Raw genomic sequence first — 22,317 nt, forward strand, 5'->3', positions numbered from 1 at the left:
TTTTTTTTTTTTTTTTTGACACTACAATATCAGGTTGAGTTGCCCTGTATTTCTGGAACAATGCAATCACTAAGAGCATGGCAGAAATGCCAGTTTAACTGAGGAAAATCAATAGCTTAAATGAAGAACCAGAGAAGCATGTGTCCAGGTACTTAAGTTTTGGGTTTTTTTTTTTCAGAATGTAATTTCAAAAGCATCTGGTAAACTTGCTTCTTTTGTTGAATCAATAGGAAAAAAAATACTATATACTTCATTATCCTTAATAAGTTCAGTGTGTTTAGACTTAGAGTTTAAATCTGCCCTTCATGGTTCAGTTTCATTGCTAAGATTTATACTGCTTCTGTGGAACATTAGACCAAATAAAAGTATTGAACTGGAATCTCAACACAAGCAAGGGAAAGAGGACTATTGTCTAGCACAGAGGAGAAAAAAAAAAAGCTTTGTTTTTGCTAGTTATTTTTTGTTTCTGCATGGTTCGAGCAAAACTCTATATTTTTATGCTTTATCTGTGACTCAATTTTTCTTTACCATGAGAAATGCATGCATGCAGACAATGCACACATATTCTGGTTGAAATAGCAAAGTGTGTTTTTAACAAGTGTATTTCAGATAAAATTGAAGAAAGCATCATCTTAATTGTACAAAGAACACTTATTTAGAAAAGCATGCTATTGGGCTTACTGGTGTAAGCCACAGAGATAAGACTGTATGTATTTATTTTGTAGCTCTACATCGTACATTTGAATGCTTTTCATTTATTGCAAATTAGAAGATAGGAGCTGAAGAAAAGTTATTGTGAATGAAAGCTTTTGTGTTCTACAACAAATACTTGAATATTAAAACTATATGAATTTCATAGCATACATTACATTAAGTTATTTGAATCATGCCACAAAATATTTTACAGGCAACTGTGAGAATCATGAAAAAATCATATGAATGAGGTGTAGAGTTTTTCCTTCCATCTTTTGGGGAGAATTTGCTGAGGATTCTGGTTTGTTGCCATGAAGGGGTGGATTAGGCCAAAGGCCATATTTTGAGAAATACTTTTGCTTTGTATCCAAAGACAAATATACCGTTTGGTTTATTTTAAAGCAAGAGCCTGTACATTTATTTTTCCCCTTTATATTAAGTTTCTTATATTGCCTCCTTTCTTTTATTACAGACTTGTTCTTCCTTTTTTCTGTCTTAAAATAGATTTGTGAGAAATGCAATTTTTACTCAGGCATCTGGTGTTGATGTTTTTTTCTTTATTACCTGCATACTCATTGGTCTTACAGAGAATATGGCAGATGTAGAAGCCAGAAATATGTCAGAACGCTTGAGATGTTTTTTTTTTCTCATGTGTGATGCCCAGCAGTTCCTTCTCTGCTGGAATTTGTGAGAAAGGAGATAAACTACTCAAAGAAAAAACATAGATAATTTCTAGGAAAATAATTAAAAGACCATGTTGCACGTGCAGTTCGGTGGAATGCACACATATAGATAATGTTTTGAGATAGTTATTAATAGATTATTTACTTCATCCTCAATCTTTGTTTTATGGTTGTGGTTTAGCTCAAGTCAGGAAGTTCAAAGTTATCACTCTTTTCTGAGTAGTAACAAATGTACACTTCTGATCTTGATAGTTCTTAGCATGTGCCATGCTTCCTCTGTATTGCTATTTAATTTATAGTGTTTTTTTTGGAGGATTGCATTTCATTAGAACACTAGAATATCTGTCTGGCTCAAGTTTTTATTGCAATTTTGCCTTTTTACTATTTAAAAATAAAAATATAGTCTACATCATTAGTACTGTAATGCCAATTACAAAGCACTATCTGCAAGCTAACCTGAAGCCCTGCTTTGGCTACTCCATCAGTGGTTGAAAGAGGTGTACAGCCCATCTTGATTTAATATATTCTCCTGCAATATAGACAGCAATATGGAACTGCCGTGGAAAGCTGTAAATGCTTTATATGAGCAATGCAAAGTCACTGTAAGGAATGTAGAAAGACATAACGCGACCCACACATATTTTGGGGTCATCCAAAAACATAAATGTGATAAAGTTCAGTGGCTTGCTACAGAGAACAGTCAAGTACATTGCTAGTTCTTATAAACACTCGTTGTTGCCCGTGTGAGATACAGCTGATTGAAATATAGTCACAGAAACCTCTTTTTAGTCCCTTTCTTTATATGATTGATTTGGGATTATTATTATTATTATTATTATCACTCCACCTCTGCAGTACTTTATGGTTTCTTAGACTTTTTTCCTAATTGCTTCTGTTCTGGTTTTTTAGCAAGAACAGATTCATTTTTAATTGTTGATCTGAAACTGCTATCTACAGATCTCAATTCAGCAGCAAAATGTGCATCCTTATTATTTATGCTTTTATTGTTTAATGTTACTTCAGATCTGCTTCACATCAGAACTGTACTAAAAAGAAATGAAGACAGTGTGTTTTATCTTTAACTGAAGTTGAGAAAAACAAACTGTCTTTGTGTGTGTCACACCAAATAGGCAGCTATTATAGATAGATTTTTGCTCACTAGTGTGTATATACTTATGCTGGTGGAGGATATAAAATTAGAGTATTGTACGATGAAATATACACAGGGTTGCGCATACTTTAAAAGATCGTTTAAAGTTTAGAGTTTTTATCCTTCCATTGAAACCTGTGGTATTTAATCATCCAGGGCATTCTCTTTAAGGAAGGGTAATGGTCACCTCATATTTTTTCTTTATCTAAAACAAATGGAGAACTAAGGTTTTTGAACTGTAGATACCGCATACTGGAAAAGAAGCTACTGCTATCCTTGCTCCCCCTAGTCATAAGTTTTGCATATTAAGGGAGTATGTTTAAAATAAATAACATGTGTAGTAGATAATAGTGCACCAAGGACATAACTAGGTTAGAACACAATATTGAAGATCTTTCAGCTGTTGGCACTTGATGCCCTACATAAACTAGCAGTGCATGATTCCAGCCAGTTCCAGCTTAATTCTTCTGCAGTTAGCACTGAGGGGAGAGGAGAGGAGTGCTAAAATGTAGGAATCATGGGTGCAAACCTTTATGGTACAGGGAGTGAGGTAATACAAATGAAAATACGCCTCCCAATGCAAGCTGTTCCTCTCTTCATAACAGTTTCTGCCTAGCTTTTTTATGATTCTCAATTTTGTGCAAATCAAAACACTACCTAAATAAGATTTAAGCTATCCTTCTGTTTTAGGCAAAGACCAAAAAATCACAAAATATCACCTACATATTTGCGTCTTTTGGTCAACATGTACGCACGATAGTGAATAGAGTTGATTGTAATAAAACTTATCATCCTGTCTCATCTAAATAAGCTGAATTTACAAAGAGTTCCATTCTTGTATAAGATACTGGGAACTGGCCTGTGAAGATAAACTTGTGTGAAAAGGTGCTTTTCCATTACATAATACATTGCATGAGCACTTGCCAACACTATGTCAGCGTTACACAGTAAATAGTGAAAATACTTGAAATTTTCAAATTTACACCCAGATTCTAGGGCACTCTCTGTGCAGCTAGGAAATTGGAGTTTTATGTTACTTCTGCATAATAAAAATGACTTGAAATGAACTCAGATTTCTCTAAAGTAACTAAGACATATGACATGAAGAAATTGGTAGTATATCTAGATTACTAGCAAGTAGGGGATGGGGAGTGACTGGAATGAAAAAGTCTGTTTCGAAGACTGGTGTCATGATAGCATTTGTCTTAATCTCATGAAGTAACTCAGAATTTGGCCTGTGAGATAGTGAAAACAATACTGAAAGTTTTCTAGACTGTAGAGGTAAGTCAGTCAGATCACCATCTCTGAAAAAAAGGTTTGTCCTGGAATTGACCAAGTTAAGCAGATAGCCGAAGTTACTATCTAGCAATAGTATCTTGGATCTTGGAGCCTGGGATCACATGTTCCTATGCAAATTAAACTCGGCTTACTTCCTTACAGCCTCTCTGTTTGATAACTTGAAAATGCCAAACATACATGAGCCTATATGGGTTTGTCAATGTTTAAGCAGCGTTACTATCCTTACCATCAGTAGGACCGCACTATGAAAGAGAACTGGTGCTCTCAAATATGTCATGATGACTACCAGATAAATGAAAATGCTAACAGGATATGTGATTACAACACTTTTACATCAAATTGGAATACAAACTGCATTATTCTAGGACATGTGAATGTATTAAGTGTTTAGTATATTAAACTGTTTTCTACATTTTAGAGACCTCCTTACTTACCTTTTCCAGTTTGGATAAAGCAAGAGAATAGCAGTCTTTGGCTCTGAATTGCATGAATCTCATATTGGCGGGGTGAGTTAGCTCTGTGATGATGCTTAGGCTTGAGAACAACCTGTATTTCAAAAGAATGTTGCAGTTTTAAGCTTTAATTAGAACAGTTCACAAATGCAAGGCTCTACATAATGCTGTGACTCGTGTTCATGTCCATGTTTTTAATTAAGCACCGGAAAATTTAAGTCTTTTTTTGGCAGCATAAAACGCTCATAATAGACTCTGATATAAGGCTCTAAATTTGTCCTATTATACCAGTAATACATGGCAATCATCAATCATTTTATGTGCTTTTCTTGGAACCTGACCTTAGTGAGGTAATGTCAAATGGATTGCACGGTTGCATTTTTTCAAATTTTTAGTCCTTGTCCTCAGTTTTGTAGGGATGAACTTCACTGAAATAATAATTTATGTAGAGCCTAAATCTGGCAAAATGTATTTCAAAAACTACCTAGCAGTATGTGTCTTAATGGCATCTTACTGCAGTTTCTTTCTGTCTGTATCTATGTCTGTTTAATATAAATTAAATTATATGATTATAGAAATGTTGGACATAGTTATGTTAGCAGTTCTGTTCCTGTGAATAACCAAATATTGTGATCATAGAAGAGAAAATGGAATTGGTAAACTAGCTGAGAATCTGAATGACATCACTTAATGACATTTTGTTTGCACTGTAGCTTGAAAAGTTCTGTGTATGTTCAGTATTTTCTGTGGCAGTTTAGCTAGTGCAGTAGTTATATAAAGGCTATTACATTCTACTAAAGATTAAGCCCTCAGAGAATAGAGCCTACATACATAGGTTAAATACATGGTAAACACACACTTGAGTTGCAACTATGGTATGAGTTCATTTATTTATTTTTTAATATAGGATACAAATGAAAGTCTTGAAAATACTCTGTACATATGAACTTCTATTTCTTAACTAACCTAAGGAAAAAGTCCAGAGGAAGAACATATTTCCTCTTTAAATTCTGTTATTTTCTGTGTTAATTGTGTATCATGTAGCATATAATTACTGAAGTTTCTACTGGCTGGAAATTTTTTCTGGTATTGTTGTGTTAATGGACCAGCGTTCAGGTTTGAAAAACAGTATAATATTTAGGACTAAAAGCAAATTAAACAACTAATGATAAAATGTACACAATCTGAAGAAGATTTGCAAGTTACTAGGTTTCTGCTACAGATGGATTTAGTTAATCACCAAGTTATCAAAGAAGATTACAAAAGATGCTACAAACGTGCTATTGGTAAAAAATCATACCTCTTATTTAAGAGTGCCCTCCAGTGGAAACAGGGAGAAAAAACATTAGAGATTGTCAAAACAAGATTGCCCCTTAACCCTAGTTTAAGGCACTGTCTGCAAGCTTTCAACAGGACCGGCCTATTCTTTGCAGAGATTTCTCTTTTCTTCTTCCTTCTGTTTTCAGGGTTGTTTGTTTGTTTGTTTGTTTGTTTATGCTGATTTGTTCTTTTCCATCCAAAGGATTAAAAATTTCCTTTTTAATTTGATGTAACTGTTTGAGTTGCACCTCTTTGCTCCTTTTAACTATAAATCTGATAAGTTAGTGTTGTGTCAGAATTTTAATTGGTATGAAACAACTTCTATCTTTAAAGGTGCTAATAACTATCATGTTATAAACAACACATCCATCTCCTAAGCAAAGCTGGATGGGGATAAATTCTTCTCACTAAACAAGACTAGTAATTCATGTAAATCAAGGAATAATGCCAAAAGAGGCTTATTAGAATTGGCATCTTAGGCCAAACAGCATTACAGTGCAGTGCACTCACTTGCATCATCTCTTCAGGACTGCCTGCAATCCATAATGAGGTCAGCTGATATGAGTCAATGAGATTTAGATAAAATTATATTTTCTGAATAGCTTTATTTCTTAGGACTCAGTTGGAATCTTTTTCATTCGTGTAAATACGTTTGAGAACAGCGTGTATTAGCAAAACTCCAGTGATGTAATATCTTTAATTTAATACTATAGTTTTTGTTCACTGCCTTTGCGCTCCACCATGTCCATCATCTTCTTCATTAGTTTGTTACAGATATTACTAGATAACAAGAAAACTTTAAAGATCTTAGAGTTAATTTATAAAGTTATGTTCATGTGATGAATGTAATTTCTTCTACGGAACAGATGAATGTCACTACTTTACACTGCTTTGAAAAACTTAGTTATTCCTGCATCTTAGTTATCCCTGCAACTTTGATATCATGTAAAAATACAGTGAATACATTGTGTTTGAGGAGGAGTAAATTCAGGAAAAGAGGCAAAACAGAACAGTTTACAAAGTTGACAAGGTTTTCTGAAAACGGTGTTAATTCTTAAAATGTTTATTTTTATTTATTTTGTATTTCTAAAAAGGGCTATGCAGTCTTAGAATTATACTGAGCAGTTGTATGTTTCATACGTGAGTTACAGCTGTCATTTAGTTGTAGCCATTGTGCAGGAAAATTGAATGGTTATACAGCACATTTTACTAGTTGGATATCTATTATATGTAAAGTAATATTGTGATTTTATTTTTTTAGTGTTGGACTAGGTAGAACACAACTATGGGAAAAATCAACTCCTACTTAACAAATTTTATTTACTATTCATTCAATTCTTCAGTTTTATATTTGGGGAAAAAATATTTCTGGAAATCTTAGTGATGCATATCATTGCCTCAGTGAGATATCCTAGCACAATGTGGTTATTATTACTCTTGAATGTTCCATGAATTAAGTTTTAATTAATTATAATTTCTATATTTGATATGTAATTGAGATGCATCTGTGTTAAAATCAAATGCAAATTCAAAATCTCAAAGTTGAAATAGCCAGAAATAAAACTTCTTATGTAGCATAGATTTTGCTTCTTTTGGAGTGCATGCAGTCATGCTAGCACTAATCAACTACACAGCTGGGGGGAAAAAAATGTTGAAATACTTTGGATTTCACATGCTTATTTTTCTTGACCAAACTTTAGTAGGTTTTGGACTTAAGCAGTAGATCAGGGAAGCATTTCTTAGCTGTCTGTATAGTGTATATGTCTGCTTTTGTTTGTGGGTGTTTTTCAAAGATCAAACTGTGTAACGTGACTTCTACCATTTGGTACTTGTTGAATTGAGATACTTACATGAAGCATAGCTTTAATCAGGAGATGTTCTCAAATGATCAGGAGGTCTGTGAACTCTTTGTCACAGCACTGCTTTCTTAGTCGCTTTCCTAGACTTACAATTTTTCACTCTGAATTCAGAAATTCCTTCCTGACTCTGAATATGCTATTGTCACAGGTAATACTGCACTGAAAATCTGATTTCTGTTGAAAAATTAGTATTCAAAATTTATACACAATTAACTTCATACTGATGCATAAGCTGCTGCTTTAGAAGGATCTGTTTTTTGAATTGTCTTTAGCACAAGAACAGCTGCACTAAGAAAAATGTGGGAGTTTTTTTTGACCTGTTTTCAAAAGTAGCATTTGTTCCTTTCCTATAAACCTGAAAATTAGAAATTATCCTCCCGTTTGGGGATGACTTTTGTCTGAGATTTCAAGAGAGTTATGCCAAGAAACAGTTTATAGCTAAGGTTTTTTGCTATGTGAAAAGAAAGGGGAAACAAAAATAAAAACAACATCCTAGTCTGAATACAGAATGCATTCTTAGGTACTTCATGATTAATGAATATGTAAGAAGAGACTGCAAAAAATCTCTTACCTGAAGAGTGTTTGAACATTTACAATGGTCTTAGCATCTGCCATGTAGTCCTCCTCAGCACTCATTGTACTTTCTTTGTCCACCACCACCATATTAGCTGCAAAGGTGACCCCACATCTTAATAAGTCATCTAGGCTTTTGTGAAGAGAAAGAGGGAGAAAGAAATGAACAAGTCACTTAAACTTGAAATGCTTAAAAGATTAGTGAGGGTTGGTACTGACAAATCATGTTGAGTTGCTGGTTCCCTGCAACTCCATGTACATACTATAACTTCTAGTATAGTCTGTGTCAAAAATATGAATTGAGAGAATAGAATATGAATTGTTTTCTTTGAAGTCATAGAGAATACACTTCAGGTTGTTACGGCCAGTCTCCTCTTCCTAAAATTGTAGAAGTATTTCAGAAATTAAAATGAGCCTTTAACAGTTACATGGAAAGACTGTATGTCCTTACATGTTTCATCAACTTGCTTCATTATTTTTGGCAATAAATGGATCTAAAATGCTTGCTCTTTACCACATTTATGTTTCAGTTTCAAAATGTTAATAAGGGTTCTAAGGGAACATCAGAAAAGCCCCTCTTTTATCTATCAGGCTGTTGTTGCAATGCCTTTAGGATCAGCTGTACCTCAGTAGAACATTTCACCTACTGGACAATATCTCCTGTGAAGTTTGACCACAGAAAACCACCTCTGACAACTAAGTTACAGTTGCCAGCGTGCCTTATGTCTAAAATAAGCATATTTTGGAAGCACATTTTGGTTGTTAGTTTCTGTGGGAAAAGTTACTTTTAAAACAATTCTGGAAAAGTTTCAGAAAGGTTTTTTTTTTCCTTTGGTTGGTTTTTGTTTTTGTTTCTGTAATAAAAGCTGCTGGGAACCAAGCAACTCTTAAGTGAAAATGAGAAGAAAGGGTATTTCATGGTTTCCAGGGGAAATTGAAAAGCTACATTTTTCGCATCATTCTGTTTACTTCCAAGGAAGAAAAGCTATTTTGTCATTAGAATTGCTTCTCATTTGGCAGTTGATCTCATCTGTAATATTGTCTTAATTATATTGATTAAATTCCTATTGTTCTCAGTGATCTTCTAAGGCTCCTAAGATTTACATACCCAATTATAAATCTGTAAATCTATAAATTTTAGAATAAGGAAAAGGATACACATTATTGGTGTTTATTTTACATTTTATATGTGTTCTTCCAAAACAAATGCATGGTATAATTTTTGAAACTGCAGTTTAACTGGTGGTTGACTATTAAAAGAAAAATTGTATGATCTATATTAAGAATGTCAGTGCATATGTGGAAACCTGACCTTTCTCTGAGTAATTTAATTACTGAAATAGCAGTAATATAACACTGAACTAGCAGTAAAATAGAAGCATATTCTAAAATGCAACTATATTTTCTGCATTTCAGTGATGAAAAAACTATTCTTTTTTTTTTAGTTGTACTACTACTTTGAGTTACTTTTAAAGATGTGGGGAGTTAGAATTCTAGTAAGTATTTTTATAATTCCATTATCAATATTTCTTAATATTTAACAGATTCATGCACTACTGGAATCTGATCAGTTACATATCTCACATCTTTTACACTTGAAGTCTGTAGATGTTTCTGCTAACTTGGTACATTTTGATGAAGTTCATTCAAGCTATGGATTTCTGTAAAGATGTTTTTCTGCAGGCTACTTGCTTCTAGCAAAAAAGGAGAGGTATATATGAGTAATCCTTTTTGTGGTTTTCTCTTCAACTTGGTGACATTTCATGCCAAGTGACCATAGGACAAATGTATTATGTATTTGAAAGGTAGCAGGTGGCGTTATTAAATGCATTGGAAATGAATTCCAGAGACATTAAGAAAGGTACTCTGTATATTTTACATTGTAGCATTTAGCTAAACATGATTGATTTCTATCGGTTATATATGATTTTAAAACATTTAAGAAAACACAGAATAAATATAAAATCTCATTACTGATGAACGTAGATGTCAAAAAATAAACTACAGAATCTGAATGTATTTTAAAATGACTGCATTGTCAGATTTGATGCATAAGTTCATGTTAACAGTACTGCAAACAAAAGAATTTTGCCTAGTAATGTCTTTGATAGACTGTAGTCCTCAGGTTTATGCATTCATTTCTTAAAAATAAAAATAAATAAGACACACCTCAGAACAATTGAAAAAAAACCTGTAGGGAAGCATTTAGTGACTTTCTTTTGAAAGTAAAACCAGTAATTTTTATCAGAATTTAATCTTCCAAGCTAATTAAAAATGGTCTAAGGTTTATTAATTACTTTAGATACTATGAGTTAATTCAATTAGTCTGCTTCTATGAATTTTCTGTAACTTTTATAGGATAAAGACTTTAAAAAAAATAGTAGCTATTAACAACCCAAGACACATTTTTGCTTTAGAAAAACACATGTAGTAAGTGAAAAACATGTCTATAGATCCACTGCAGATCTCACAGTGATCAAGATATTGCCAAGACAAATCTGTAGCTCTATCACTATTAAAAGTAGCTTTAAAGCCCCTGTTAAAACAGGATGAAATTTTTAAAATGTTGAATATTTAAAATTTTCATTGAAAAAATAGATTCTGCTACTTCTGGGCAGGAAATAAATTATTTGATGCCTGTGTGGAGAATGAGTATTATGGCCTTGCAGCCCCACCTCAAAAGCAGCCACGTAGTGAAGCAAGCTATTTTCTACTTTGATTTGACACTCTAGGCACATGAGCTTACTAAAATGCTAATGAGTCATTGCTCCTCTCTCCCCTTTGTCATTTCTGTCTGATTTTTACATTAAATCTATGTTGCTAAGCTTAGAGATGCAAATATATGCCAGCAGAATTTCTGAAGACAAATATAGGAGTAGGCGAATATTTTATGTAGAGGAAAATTAAGACTGTTGGACACATTTAAACTCATTAGTTTTAGTGTTGTTTGCATTCTATAGCTATTTTACACAGCCCTAATCTGTAAATGATAAAGGATGTCACTAGAATCAGTGCTATTACCTGGCAAATTCTAGAGACGTACTAATAAAATAAATGTTAATGTTTGGGTTTTGAAGATACTAAACGGTGTTCCCTGTCATACTTTTTACAAACAATATCCTTTAGAAGTCAGAAATTTGGAATCTCAAACTATAGCACACAGACACACAAACCATGCATGCAGATAGATCATCTTCAAATATAACGCACACGTAGGCATGCAATGACAATACACAAAACAAGCCACTGACCACTACAATGTTTTCTAACAGTTACTTCACCTACTTGTCGATAGAGCCCACCATGTAGTAAACCATTGGAAACCAACAGATTGCATCCAGAAAATGCATATCTGGCCTAAGCAGCAGATGGGATTACAAAATGAAACACAATATCACAACAGCAGCATCTCTTCTAAAATACTTCAAAAAAAAAAACAGATAGTTTGGATGGTGGTTTGTTAACTTCAAAAAAACAAAAATAAAAAAACCCTTGGAAGTATTATCTCTTTACACAGGTAATAAGATTGTAGAAAACTGTGAATTAACAGTGCAGTAATCATAAAGGATGATCAGAATGATCACATGCTTATTAATAAATGCACCTCTTAAATCAGAAAATTTATGGCACAGTACAATTTCAAATATAAAAATGAATTATTGATTTCAAAGATACTCTGCCAAGTTGTATTCCAGTGCATGAATTAGGGATACTTAAAATAAGCAGTGAAAACTTAATGAAAATGTGAAGTAGAATCTTTGAGTTTTAGCTAATAACTCTGATTTAGGTTAATGAGAAAAATTTTGAAGAAAAATATTATTTTAAAAACAGTGTGTGAAATGAAGTTTTTTTGTTTCTTTATTCATAAATTTTACTGGATTTCTTCTTGCATACTGAGAAACTGAAATCTCAAAAAATGCCACATATAGGTAACAGAATAGGCATACTGTAATAGTGGGTTGATAAAAGAAAAAGGATTTCAACAAAAAGGCATAGGCAGGTCCATCAAAGGTGGTTGGATTCCTGAGTCCAGTGAAAGAAATAGCAAAACACCAGTTGACTTGAATGGCACCGAGAACTCAGCCTAATATGTGTATAGAAAGCATGCTGGCTTTTCAGGCGGGACTCTGCAACCCACTGAATGCTGGGAGGAGCCACTGCAAATGCAGTGTACAAGGTACAGAAATAAGGATTCTAACTTAATTATCAGCCAAAACTTTTTGCCATTAAAAAGGAATTTTAGGTGTAAAATTATAGCACTGAAGTGTGATAGTTCAAGCTAACCGTTGTGGAAAAGATAGGAAGCACTAGAGGGCATTGTATGTTCACATCACAGATTAAGCATCGGTTTGTAACAAACTTTAAAAACCAGAAATCTTTAAAGAGCAATTCAAGCTTTCACCAAATCATGTAATTCATTTTATGCCATAACATATATACACTTAAAACCTTTGCTTTGCAAACACAAGTGCATACAGCTTCATTTAAAAGCTGTTTGAGGCTAAAATAGAACACTTCATTGCAGATCTTTGCATAAAAAATTGCTTGTAATAAAGCAGAGCGTATATATGCAAACCAAAGTGTCACTTTAGTATCAGTATCTGTACAGCACATCTTCTGATGTAATTTCGTTAAGTCGTAGTTCAACCTCATATTTCTTATCTGGCTAACTTCCATTTTTGTGTCTTCCAAATTGTGGTTCTAAGTATGTAAGCAGTACCAAAGAGCTGCAATTGCAAGTTCTTAAGAAGTACTATGGTTCTCCCCCAGCCTCCTCCCCACCCCCCTACTTCCCCCCGAAAAGTAAATTATTTAAGTTCAGATTATTAATGCAGTACTCTTGTCAGAAGGTTTTTTCTTAAATTTTAAAAAGCTAGTGAAAAAAAGGCTAATAATTTTAGCAATCTCCACACAGATATGGTATTAACAACAATATTATGGGCTCATGTTATTGCAGAGAAAGGGAATTAGAAGGTGGATCCTACTGGCCTAAAGAGCTACTTATCTTAGAATCTAAAATTATGACAAATATCCCAAATAAGGCTATTAAATGACTTGTTGTAAAAGCAGTGTTTGAAGTGCAGTTTCATAGATACAAAAATGTTACACTAATTGACTTTTTTACAGAGCTTACGAAGTTAATTTTAGCAACTATTCATATTACTTTAAATATTCTAATATTTCACTGAAACATCACCTGTGAAGAATAAGGACATTAGAATGTAATACAGCCATTTACAGTCAGGAGAAAGTCAGTTTTGTATATAGCAATATAGGTTCTGTATTTTTTCACTTTTTGCAAAGATGTACGTGCCATAATGTTTTTGATTTTAAGTTGGCCATCTGAAGAGTGATCACCTATTAAAGTAATGATAAAATGATTTTAAAATGTATCACAAAGAAAAAAAAAAGAATAGAAATATATTTAAAATCTACATACGGGTTATCCAGGAGTAATACAATGGGATTGAGTTCTTTTTTCGGTCTGTAATAAGCTCTAAGTGGAACGATAAAATTATATAAGCCATTTCCAGCAGTTTCTGCTGCAACAATAATCAATTTATTTTTGAATCCGTAGGCTTTGGCGTCTTCATAGTAGTTATGCTGGCACCCCTAAAATTAAAACGAGAAACAAGTTCAGTGGATATGAATAAAGAGGTTTAGTGGAATGGAAGGTTTTACCACTAGAAATAGAAAATTGTAACAGCTGACCTGAAACAGACCTGATTAGGTAGATGCAAATGCTTGGAGATGAAAAAGTATGAGAAACTTAGTATGTGATAAAGCTCACATCTAAGCAAAAGATGTTCAGATGCAATAGACAAATGTGAATGCAGTTTTATCCAATACCAGAAAACTCCCTTTACCTTATCTAGTCTTAGACAACAGAAGGGTACTTTTTCATGCAGAAGATGACAAAATGTGGGAGAACTTCCAATGTAAGGAGAGTAAGGAGGATAGCCTTTGGCATACCTAGTAGAATAGAAAGAAACATTTTTTAGTATAGCCAATGAAACACATTTCATTATACAGCTGTTTTATGGGACGCTTGTACCTGTGCCTAAGTTAAGCAAGTATTTGTGGACTAAGAGTCAAGTATATTAAATGAACAAAGGTATGTAATTTAAACCTTTGACCCATTCTATAAAATGTATTGACAGCTGTCATATTTTTGTGAACTGAAGGAATTCTGTTTGGCTTTTTTTTTTTTTTTTTTTGTACTAAGTCATTTTTTGAAATGGGCTGATATACTGTAGTTTTAAACACATTGGAATATAAGTAAAGTTGGAAAAGTAGAAAATATGGCGGGATAGTTTCTCTTCCTTCCCCACTTATCATTCAGAATCTCAAGAATGACTGAGGTCATTACCTTCTTTTACCAAAAATGAAATCTCTAATTGGCCTTCATTTTTAATAAAAGACTATATGATAGTGAGGAAGACTGTCACTTGCAATGGGAGGTGCACGTACGTGATCAGAAGAATATCCAGAGCCATCAGGGAAGACTGAGAAAATAGGAGGCCTTTTTATATTCTGTTGTTTCAGTTGGCAGACTGAAGATGACTTATTCTATTATTTTTTTTCATTGGATTTTTATGATCTTCCCTGAGGCTTCTCATACTTAGTGAAGTTGGGGATGCAAAACTGCTAGGTAAGCCATTGGCTTAATTGAGTATTTCAGTTTTAATATCCTCTTCAGTAATCCCAATAAACTTAATTGCCTATCTTATTTTAATGGCGGTTACCGGATTTGCTTTTTTGTGAGCAATGTAGCATTACTTTCACTAATGTGCTAACAAACATTTTAAATTAGATGTAATAATGGGATCTCATATCACATTTTGGATTGTTCCTATGTTTTGAAGTCAGGTACTTAATGTTAGTGTTCAGTGTGCCTGTTAAATTACCTGATTCTCAGGGGAGGACAGAGGTATTCATTTGTTTACAGCTTACTTTAGTCCTAGTGACTATGAACTGTAGGAAAAGCGGTCATGAATGTCACTTGATGTGTATGCTATAAACTGCTATACACAGATCTGTATTACAGCGTGTAGAAAATCTCCCATAAATGGAGGACGTGATCTGTTTTTATTCTTTCAAAATAGGCATAACAGTATTCTGCTACCAGACAACAGCATTTCTTAAAAAGAAATACTTCCTTTGTGTGCCTTACTTGCTACAACTTCTTGGATTGATCTGCGTGTCCAAAAACTGTGCATGCTTGTTTCAAATAACATTTCTTAGTTTACATTAAATATACATACTCTAAGCCTGCAGAGACTTCATCGTCAGATGGAGTGGTTTCATCTTCTGACTGGTCACTTAGTAGGTCGCATGCCTGAAGTGAGGATGAGTCTGCAACCTCCAGAACAGGTGCTATACTGGGCCGTCTGCCCTCTTTACCTCCTTCAGAAGGAAGAGCTAGTGTAGGTCCGCTGGATGTTCGGCATCCTGTGTCTTGTAAATCGATAGCTACAGTTCCTGAAGTAGTGTTGAAATTGGTTTTACAATGTGATTGTCAAAACATTTAAATGAGATTCCCATATATAGTAGGGATTTTCAGACCTCATGGACAAAGACTGAAAGGAATACTGCATCCATTAGCTGTGTATATCATATTAAAGTATAACAAATATTTACTCTTGAGGAAGCCTTCTCCTGTCCATCTGCACTATCCCTAACCATGAATATATATGCCAAGTATAATTCACTCATATTAATATGCATCACCAGTAGATTTCATATTTCATTCATGCACATCATTTAATAATAATTATAAGCTTGACCCTACATGTAACAAACTCACTAGATATTTCTAAAACCTACATTAGAAGTTGGCACCTGAGTTCTTGATACTTTTTAATTTACTTCTGAATTTTTAGTTTTCTGTTTCTTTTTTAACTTAAATTTCATGATATTATTTCCTGAAATTAGAGAGAAAATGTAATGGTTGGAGGAGATTCTTTGTTGTAATAAAACCAACTAGTAACTTGGCATGGAAGAGAAGTTAAATCTTGATGGCAATTACCATTATGTAGAATTGAACTAATTTATAATACATTAATTGATGCTATTTCATGTGTTTGCAAACCATAAACTAAAAAAAAAAAAAAAAGATTTCTGATGTCTTTATAAAGTATTTATTCATATACACACATATATATACAGTTAAGGGAAAAATACCCTTTTTAGGAAAAGAAAAGGGAATATGTTTAATATACTTTCTGCATTCTATTTTAATTTCTTAATTATAGGAATACATTTTTAAAAGCTTGAAATGCACTGTTTATTCAACATGTTGTGAGGCATGTTTTTCTATTAACTTACCCATGCTGGCTATTATACTGTGTACAGGCAACCTAGAAGCTCCATGATAAGATAATTTTGATTCATGTCTTTTTCTGTGTTTTTCTTGCTTCTTGAAAGCAGAATTCTCTTCTTTGGTGATATTTATATAAAAGCATATATCTGTAGAACTCATGATATACCGAGGACCTGGATTCAGCAAAATGTTTTTGTTATCTTCCTTTCTAACACCAATCAGACAGACTCCAAACCTTAATTAGAAAAGGAGAGGCATGGTTCATTTTTTATAGTTCTGTATATACTAGAATTTCTATGTCAAAAATGAGCCTTCTGTATATTTTATACTGTACAAATAGAATGTTTCCAGAATTTTGGATGTCAAATGTTTGAAAAAATATTACCTCCTAAGTGGGCCATCAAGCATTATTTTTTTTAAACTGATGAATCCATAGGTACCTGATTCCAATGTGTTTCTTTATCTGCAGAGATTCTACTAAAGATGCCTCAGTTAATTTTTCTATCAGATGATTAATCCCTACTGAGAAATTATTTATAGAGAAATGGGTACTTTCTGTAAAAAAAAGTGTATTCATCATGTTAAATTGTTCCATGTCCTGGAAACTACTTGAAGAATTTTTAGCCATTCACTTCTAAAAATCTATTTAATTAGTGAGAGAAAATAAGGAATTAAAACTAAAATAATCTTTCGTCACTTATTAATTATGAAAATAAGATCAACGTTCAAAGTTTGATAAGTCTGTAAGTTCCATTCACACAGCAGTACTGAATAAAAAGATGCATGATCTGGAACATAAAGAAGATGTATTAATGTTCTTAAAATTGAATCTAAGTGGGGAAAAAATATTTTGAACAATCAGCAGGATATAGCAGGAATCATCTTAAAACTGAATGCTTTGCATAAGTTGAATGTGCCAGATTTCCAGCTGGCTCCTGAATCAAACCACTGAAAACCAAAAAAGTGAAAAGGATTTGTGTTCTGATTTAATCTGTGTCTAAGGTATGGTTCTTTATGATTGTCAAGCTTATCCTATATATCCTTTATATTCTATTCTCTCAGACTGAGCTGCCTATAAAGAACAAATATAAGCCTTTACATGACCAACTGTAACTTACAGAAGTTACAATTGAATGAAATATATTTCCTAATATACAATTGAATATATTGGTGGCCAGATGTTTTAATCCAGAAACAGAGTAATGCCTGATATTGCACTTTTGAATGCAGAGCTACATTTGAGGTAAAATTTAAAAGTCAATCTTTTAGAGGAAAATAAACATACTTTTTATGTGCATGGAAAGAAGCATATGTGAAGCTTTTCCCCTCATACTCAGCAAAAAAAGTACTTTCTTCCAGGTTAATGTGAAACACCTCATTACCAGAGCATCTGCCATACATTTTCTGCCACTGTTCTGATGATTGCTGACTCTCTCTGAAACATGATAAAGAGAATAATTTAAAACTTAATGTACCATTCTTAGTAATCAGAGCATTATCACTTAGCAGTAGAAATTATAAACATCTATTGGAAAGGTCCCATGGGCTAATCTGAAAGAAGTATCTGAGATCAAAGCTTGATAATACCTTAAATATGAAGATTATTTTTATGAAATAGAGAGCATTTTCTGCTAAGTAATAGTTGGATTATGTACTTCAATACCAGGAGAAACATGGTGGAATTAGATTACATTCACACCATAAGAAGTAGATTCACTGCAATTGAAAGATGACAGGTGAAACCAACAGCATGCTCATTCTATTCATAAAGACAGTCTCTTCAGATTCTTCACAGATTGTCTGGTTCCTGTTTGAAGTGGTAAAGAATAATTGAAAATAACTTATGTAGGCAGGACTCATTTGATTTATGTCACTTTATCTGTAAGAAAGATTTTTCTCTGTGTTTGCTCATCTGTTTGTTGTCTTCAGTATTTACCCAGAAGGTGTTTTTAGTTACTGTGCCTTGTATACTATCCTCTTTTCTAGTGCAAGAAAAGAAATGATTAATCATTTTAAGGGTCCTTTACTAAGTGCAGCTAACGTTCTTTATACAAATGCATTGTTAATGGAAATGTTCCAAACCTTACTAACACCAAAACTTGCAGACTATGGGCCTCTGTGATTCTCTTACTGAGCAAGTTTCCATCTACGTGGGCTTTACTAGATATAGTGGAAGTATATGCATCTCTATCAGAACAAACAAGTGACAAATATGCTCTACATTTTGCCTTTTGGTGCTAAGATCTCTAGGTACTGTGCCTTGTTAGTGTTCATTTCTACTTTTTCAGTATCTTGACGTAATTTGTTTTTCTTGAGTTTCTATTTTTCCTCACCCTCAGCACAGAAACATTTTGTTCCAAGATTAATGAATATAAAGTAAACATTTTTATTGCAACGGTATTAAGAACAGTGCATTATATATAGAATAACAGAACTCGAAACCTAATTACAGAAGAAAATTTTTCCGTACTGAATTTTACAACCCTTCCCCCCCAAAACTGAAATCTTTACCTGTTCAGAGTCTGTTTGGTTCCAGTTAGTTGTCGAAAAGCTTCCCATGGTGCCGTTCTGTAACAATTACATGAAGTTCAGGTCAGAAATGCTACTTTCTTCCAGAACTTTGTATTGTATTATAAATTGTGTTAGAGTTCTATTAATAGATTGGAAGTGTTTAAAGGTAAATATTAAAATTAATAGTAATCAATAATAAAATTATAAATAAGAATAAAGATAGAAACGTTGTGCCTCATAATCTGAGTTCTACAAACATCTTCTATGAGAATAAGATGAATTGCAGCTAGCCTGGCCACTGTTAATATTATTAAAGCTAGATGGCAGAAGCAGCAGCAAACTTCTTAATCTCAATAGAAAGTTGGTCTGGTCAAAATTGCTTGGGAAATGAACATTTTCCCTAACCTACTCACAGATTTATACGGGTAAATATGCTGACTTTAATTTATGCGTATTTCTTTTTCTTTGCTGTTTATTGTCTTATCATTCTAATTGGGATAGTACAGAGTAATTATTTTTCTATGTTCTGCTGCTATTTATTGCTTTCAATTTGCAGTAATTTCCGTGTACTTAGTTCTTATCTGATAATCATGAAGCTTACGTTATTAAGCGTCACCTACTTCTTAGTAAGTATAGGAAGTAGATTTCCAGTGTGTAACTCTACATAAATTAGCTGGTACTTGTTTTATAGGAGTACAAACAGCTGCATTAATAGTTTTGAGTTAATATTTGAATCTGGTAGGGTTTTTCAGTATTTAAACATTCTGTAGTTCTCTGATAAAGATCTCTTAGGATGGCTTTTGGAAGCATCGTTCTTCCAAAAAGCTTTGCAAAAGGAATAAGTTAGTGTCTGGCAGCTGGGAGCATTGCTGTGGCTGAAAGCTTTCAGGACCTCCCTCAGCAGTGACTACAGCTACAGGTGGCTGTGAACGCCAGCTTCTAGCAGATCTGAAAGATGGGAGAAGCTGTCTGCTTCAAGTGACAGAGAGCTGGATCAGAAGGAACTCTAGGAAAGGGACCCTGATAAAGCTTAATCGCTATAAGAGCTCACTATGTTTCGGAACATCTGCTTGTTTATTTGAGTAGCAGGGAGAAATTTTTTATCTTGAATTATCAATCAAACTACTTTCTGAATGAAGTCTTATCTATGATATAAATCCAAACAAACACTCCCAACCGCTACAGTAAAGTTTCAAAGTTTGTGAATCAGCAGAGTTAAATTAGATTTTTGGAAACATATTCCAGGTTTTCCAGGTGATTTTAGAAGTTGTAAGAAATAAAAGGAGAAGGAGAAAACACCGGTCTGGGAATTACATACTTTGTAGCAAAGATATTGCATTTGAAATACTTCATCTTTTTTAACTTCTAGCATTGTGAAGACAATTCAAATTTGCTTCCCTTTCTTTCTTTTTTTTTTTATTTGAAGTTATTTACCTTTCGTTTCTGTTTTTAACTTTAATGTGTATATATAGCTTGGTTTTAAAGAACAGCCACATCTAATTCGTCTAGCATTAATACTCATACTCTAAGGTATCCAAAGTTTGCCATTTGACAGTATCTTGGAATGCATTTGAAATGAAATGCTCTGTTGAGTTCTGTCTAAAAGATTGATATCTAAGCATCTTTTCCAGTCTTTTTGTACTCATCTAGCAATTCTTTGTTTCTGTAAATAGGATTCAAAGTAATATTGACAATTATATGCAAAAATGTATTTTTTTTTCCTAGTATACAATAACCAATTCTCAAAATTTAAACTGGACAAGAAATCAGTTACTTTAACAACCTGGATTGATTCAATTAATTCCTAGTGGGGAAAAAAAAAAAAGTACTTTTGCATTCTGCTGTAGTTACTTGAACCAGAGTTGGGAATCTATATTAAATTATCAATATGCCTGATGTTCTCAGGCATAGTAGAAAACGTTGCATAATATCAGATTTTGTGCTTATAGAAAACTCTCTGACATCTGCTAGGTATGCTATTCTTCTTTCATACAAAAATAATATGGAATAATCTTAAATGGTTCTGTATTCTGTTCATGCATGGCATGAAATGAGAAGTGGGCAGATAGAGAATGTATGTCACCATGATTTTCAGGAGACATGGAAACAATATTTTATTGCATTCTAATTAACTTCAGATGCAACTTCAGACGGGGGCACGAAAGCCTTGATATTTGTTGCTGCTGGTAACAAAAATTCTAGCTATATTTCACTTTTCCCTATCTTTGGCATGGGAGAATACTGCAAGTGCTTCTCTCTGCCCACAGCATTTTCTTAAGAATACCTTAGTGTTCCAAGTCAATAGCATAATAGGAATAACAGATTTGGTAGAATTTTTCTAATAAATATAGAGAAGCTCTAAGGTGGTTATGCAGTCTATAGAGACACCATAATTCACTATGCCTTTCCATACACGTGTGTGGTGATTATGTTAAAAACACATACAAATCTCTTTGTATGTGTATTTGCTTGCTTCTTGATGTCCATGCACTGAATTGAAAATAATATTTTGTATGTTAGCAAAAAAAAAAAAAAAGTCAACAAACACTTTCTATTGTGGATCTGACAACAATATGCAAGAAATTAAGTATTTGGAGCATGAGAAGGATATCTTTTTTGAAATTATCGTACTTTAACTAAAATATCTTGATGTCTTTAAAGAGCTGAAAATACCAATTTGCTTTTAAAACTGAAGCAATTGCCCAGCGATCAAGGTAAGCTGTGTTATACAGAGTCTCAGCTGTAACTTCTGCAGGGCGTGCCTTTGCTTGTTAATGGTAATATATACTTACTGTCCCCTGGAGGTATGAACCAGCAGTGTGATTAATGTGGAGGTAGCTGGACATATACAGTTTAGAGCTAGCATAGCATATTTGAATTCTTCTTCACACACAACATGATCTGTGGAAAAACAAACAATATAGAAATCATTTTATTAAAATACTTTTCATTAAACAGAATTATAAATTCCTATATTTGCATAAGAAAATAATGAAGTTAACAAGGAGAAATTGTCTCCAGATCTTCAGCATTCACTTTCACTTGGAGAGTAGCTATGTACAGTTTACCCCATTTATGCTACCTTTCAGGTTGCGTGACTGAAGTTAATTTTTTATCCAGATCCTACGTCATGTGCAACTGCAGGACAGAGAGAGGATGCAATGGCTTTGTAAATCTAAATTACACTATCTTGCTTCACTGGTAGTTATGAGTAGGCCTAGTAACATAATTCAGTTTACAAATTTGCACCGTTTGCAGTTAATGTGATCTGGTATAGACATATCAAGCACAGTACAGAGATGTAAGTTCTGTACCATGCAATTTCTATTTTCAGAAAATAGTACACACAGAGTACTGCAATGTAGGAGCATCTCCTCAATTAGATATGCAGTGCTGGATTACAGACTGCTTGTTTGGCAGTAGCTCTGGGATATTTGCACTGCACTAGCTTTTT

At 33.4% G+C, this 22,317-nt stretch overlaps 1 protein-coding gene across 2 annotated transcripts in view; it reads right to left on the reverse strand.

Annotated features, from left to right (window-relative positions):
- Positions 1-4,217: 4,217 nt before the first annotated feature.
- The window catches only part of LOC100541564 (potassium channel subfamily T member 2), a 36,733-nt gene continuing 18,633 nt past the window's right edge, over positions 4,218-22,317 (reverse strand). The window contains exons 6-15 of one of the 2 annotated variants that reach the window (XM_031554790.1): positions 21,656-21,764; positions 18,864-18,920; positions 17,638-17,787; positions 16,358-16,587; positions 15,295-15,511; positions 13,897-14,002; positions 13,470-13,642; positions 11,315-11,386; positions 8,028-8,162; positions 4,218-4,371 (exon numbers count right to left, since the gene is read on the reverse strand). In XM_031554790.1, the coding sequence (XP_031410650.1) occupies positions 4,233-4,371; positions 8,028-8,162; positions 11,315-11,386; positions 13,470-13,642; positions 13,897-14,002; positions 15,295-15,511; positions 16,358-16,587; positions 17,638-17,787; positions 18,864-18,920; positions 21,656-21,764 (1,388 nt within the window). In that variant the 3' untranslated portion in view covers positions 4,218-4,232. Of the gene's footprint in view, positions 4,372-8,027; positions 8,163-11,314; positions 11,387-13,469; positions 13,643-13,896; positions 14,003-15,294; positions 15,512-16,357; positions 16,588-17,637; positions 17,788-18,863; positions 18,921-21,655; positions 21,765-22,317 lie in introns of those variants that run through there. The other variant, XM_031554791.1, reaches the window with a different exon arrangement.

This window comes from Meleagris gallopavo, chromosome 10 (assembly GCF_000146605.3).
Source record: "Meleagris gallopavo isolate NT-WF06-2002-E0010 breed Aviagen turkey brand Nicholas breeding stock chromosome 10, Turkey_5.1, whole genome shotgun sequence".
Taxonomy (NCBI): Eukaryota; Metazoa; Chordata; class Aves; order Galliformes; family Phasianidae; genus Meleagris; species Meleagris gallopavo.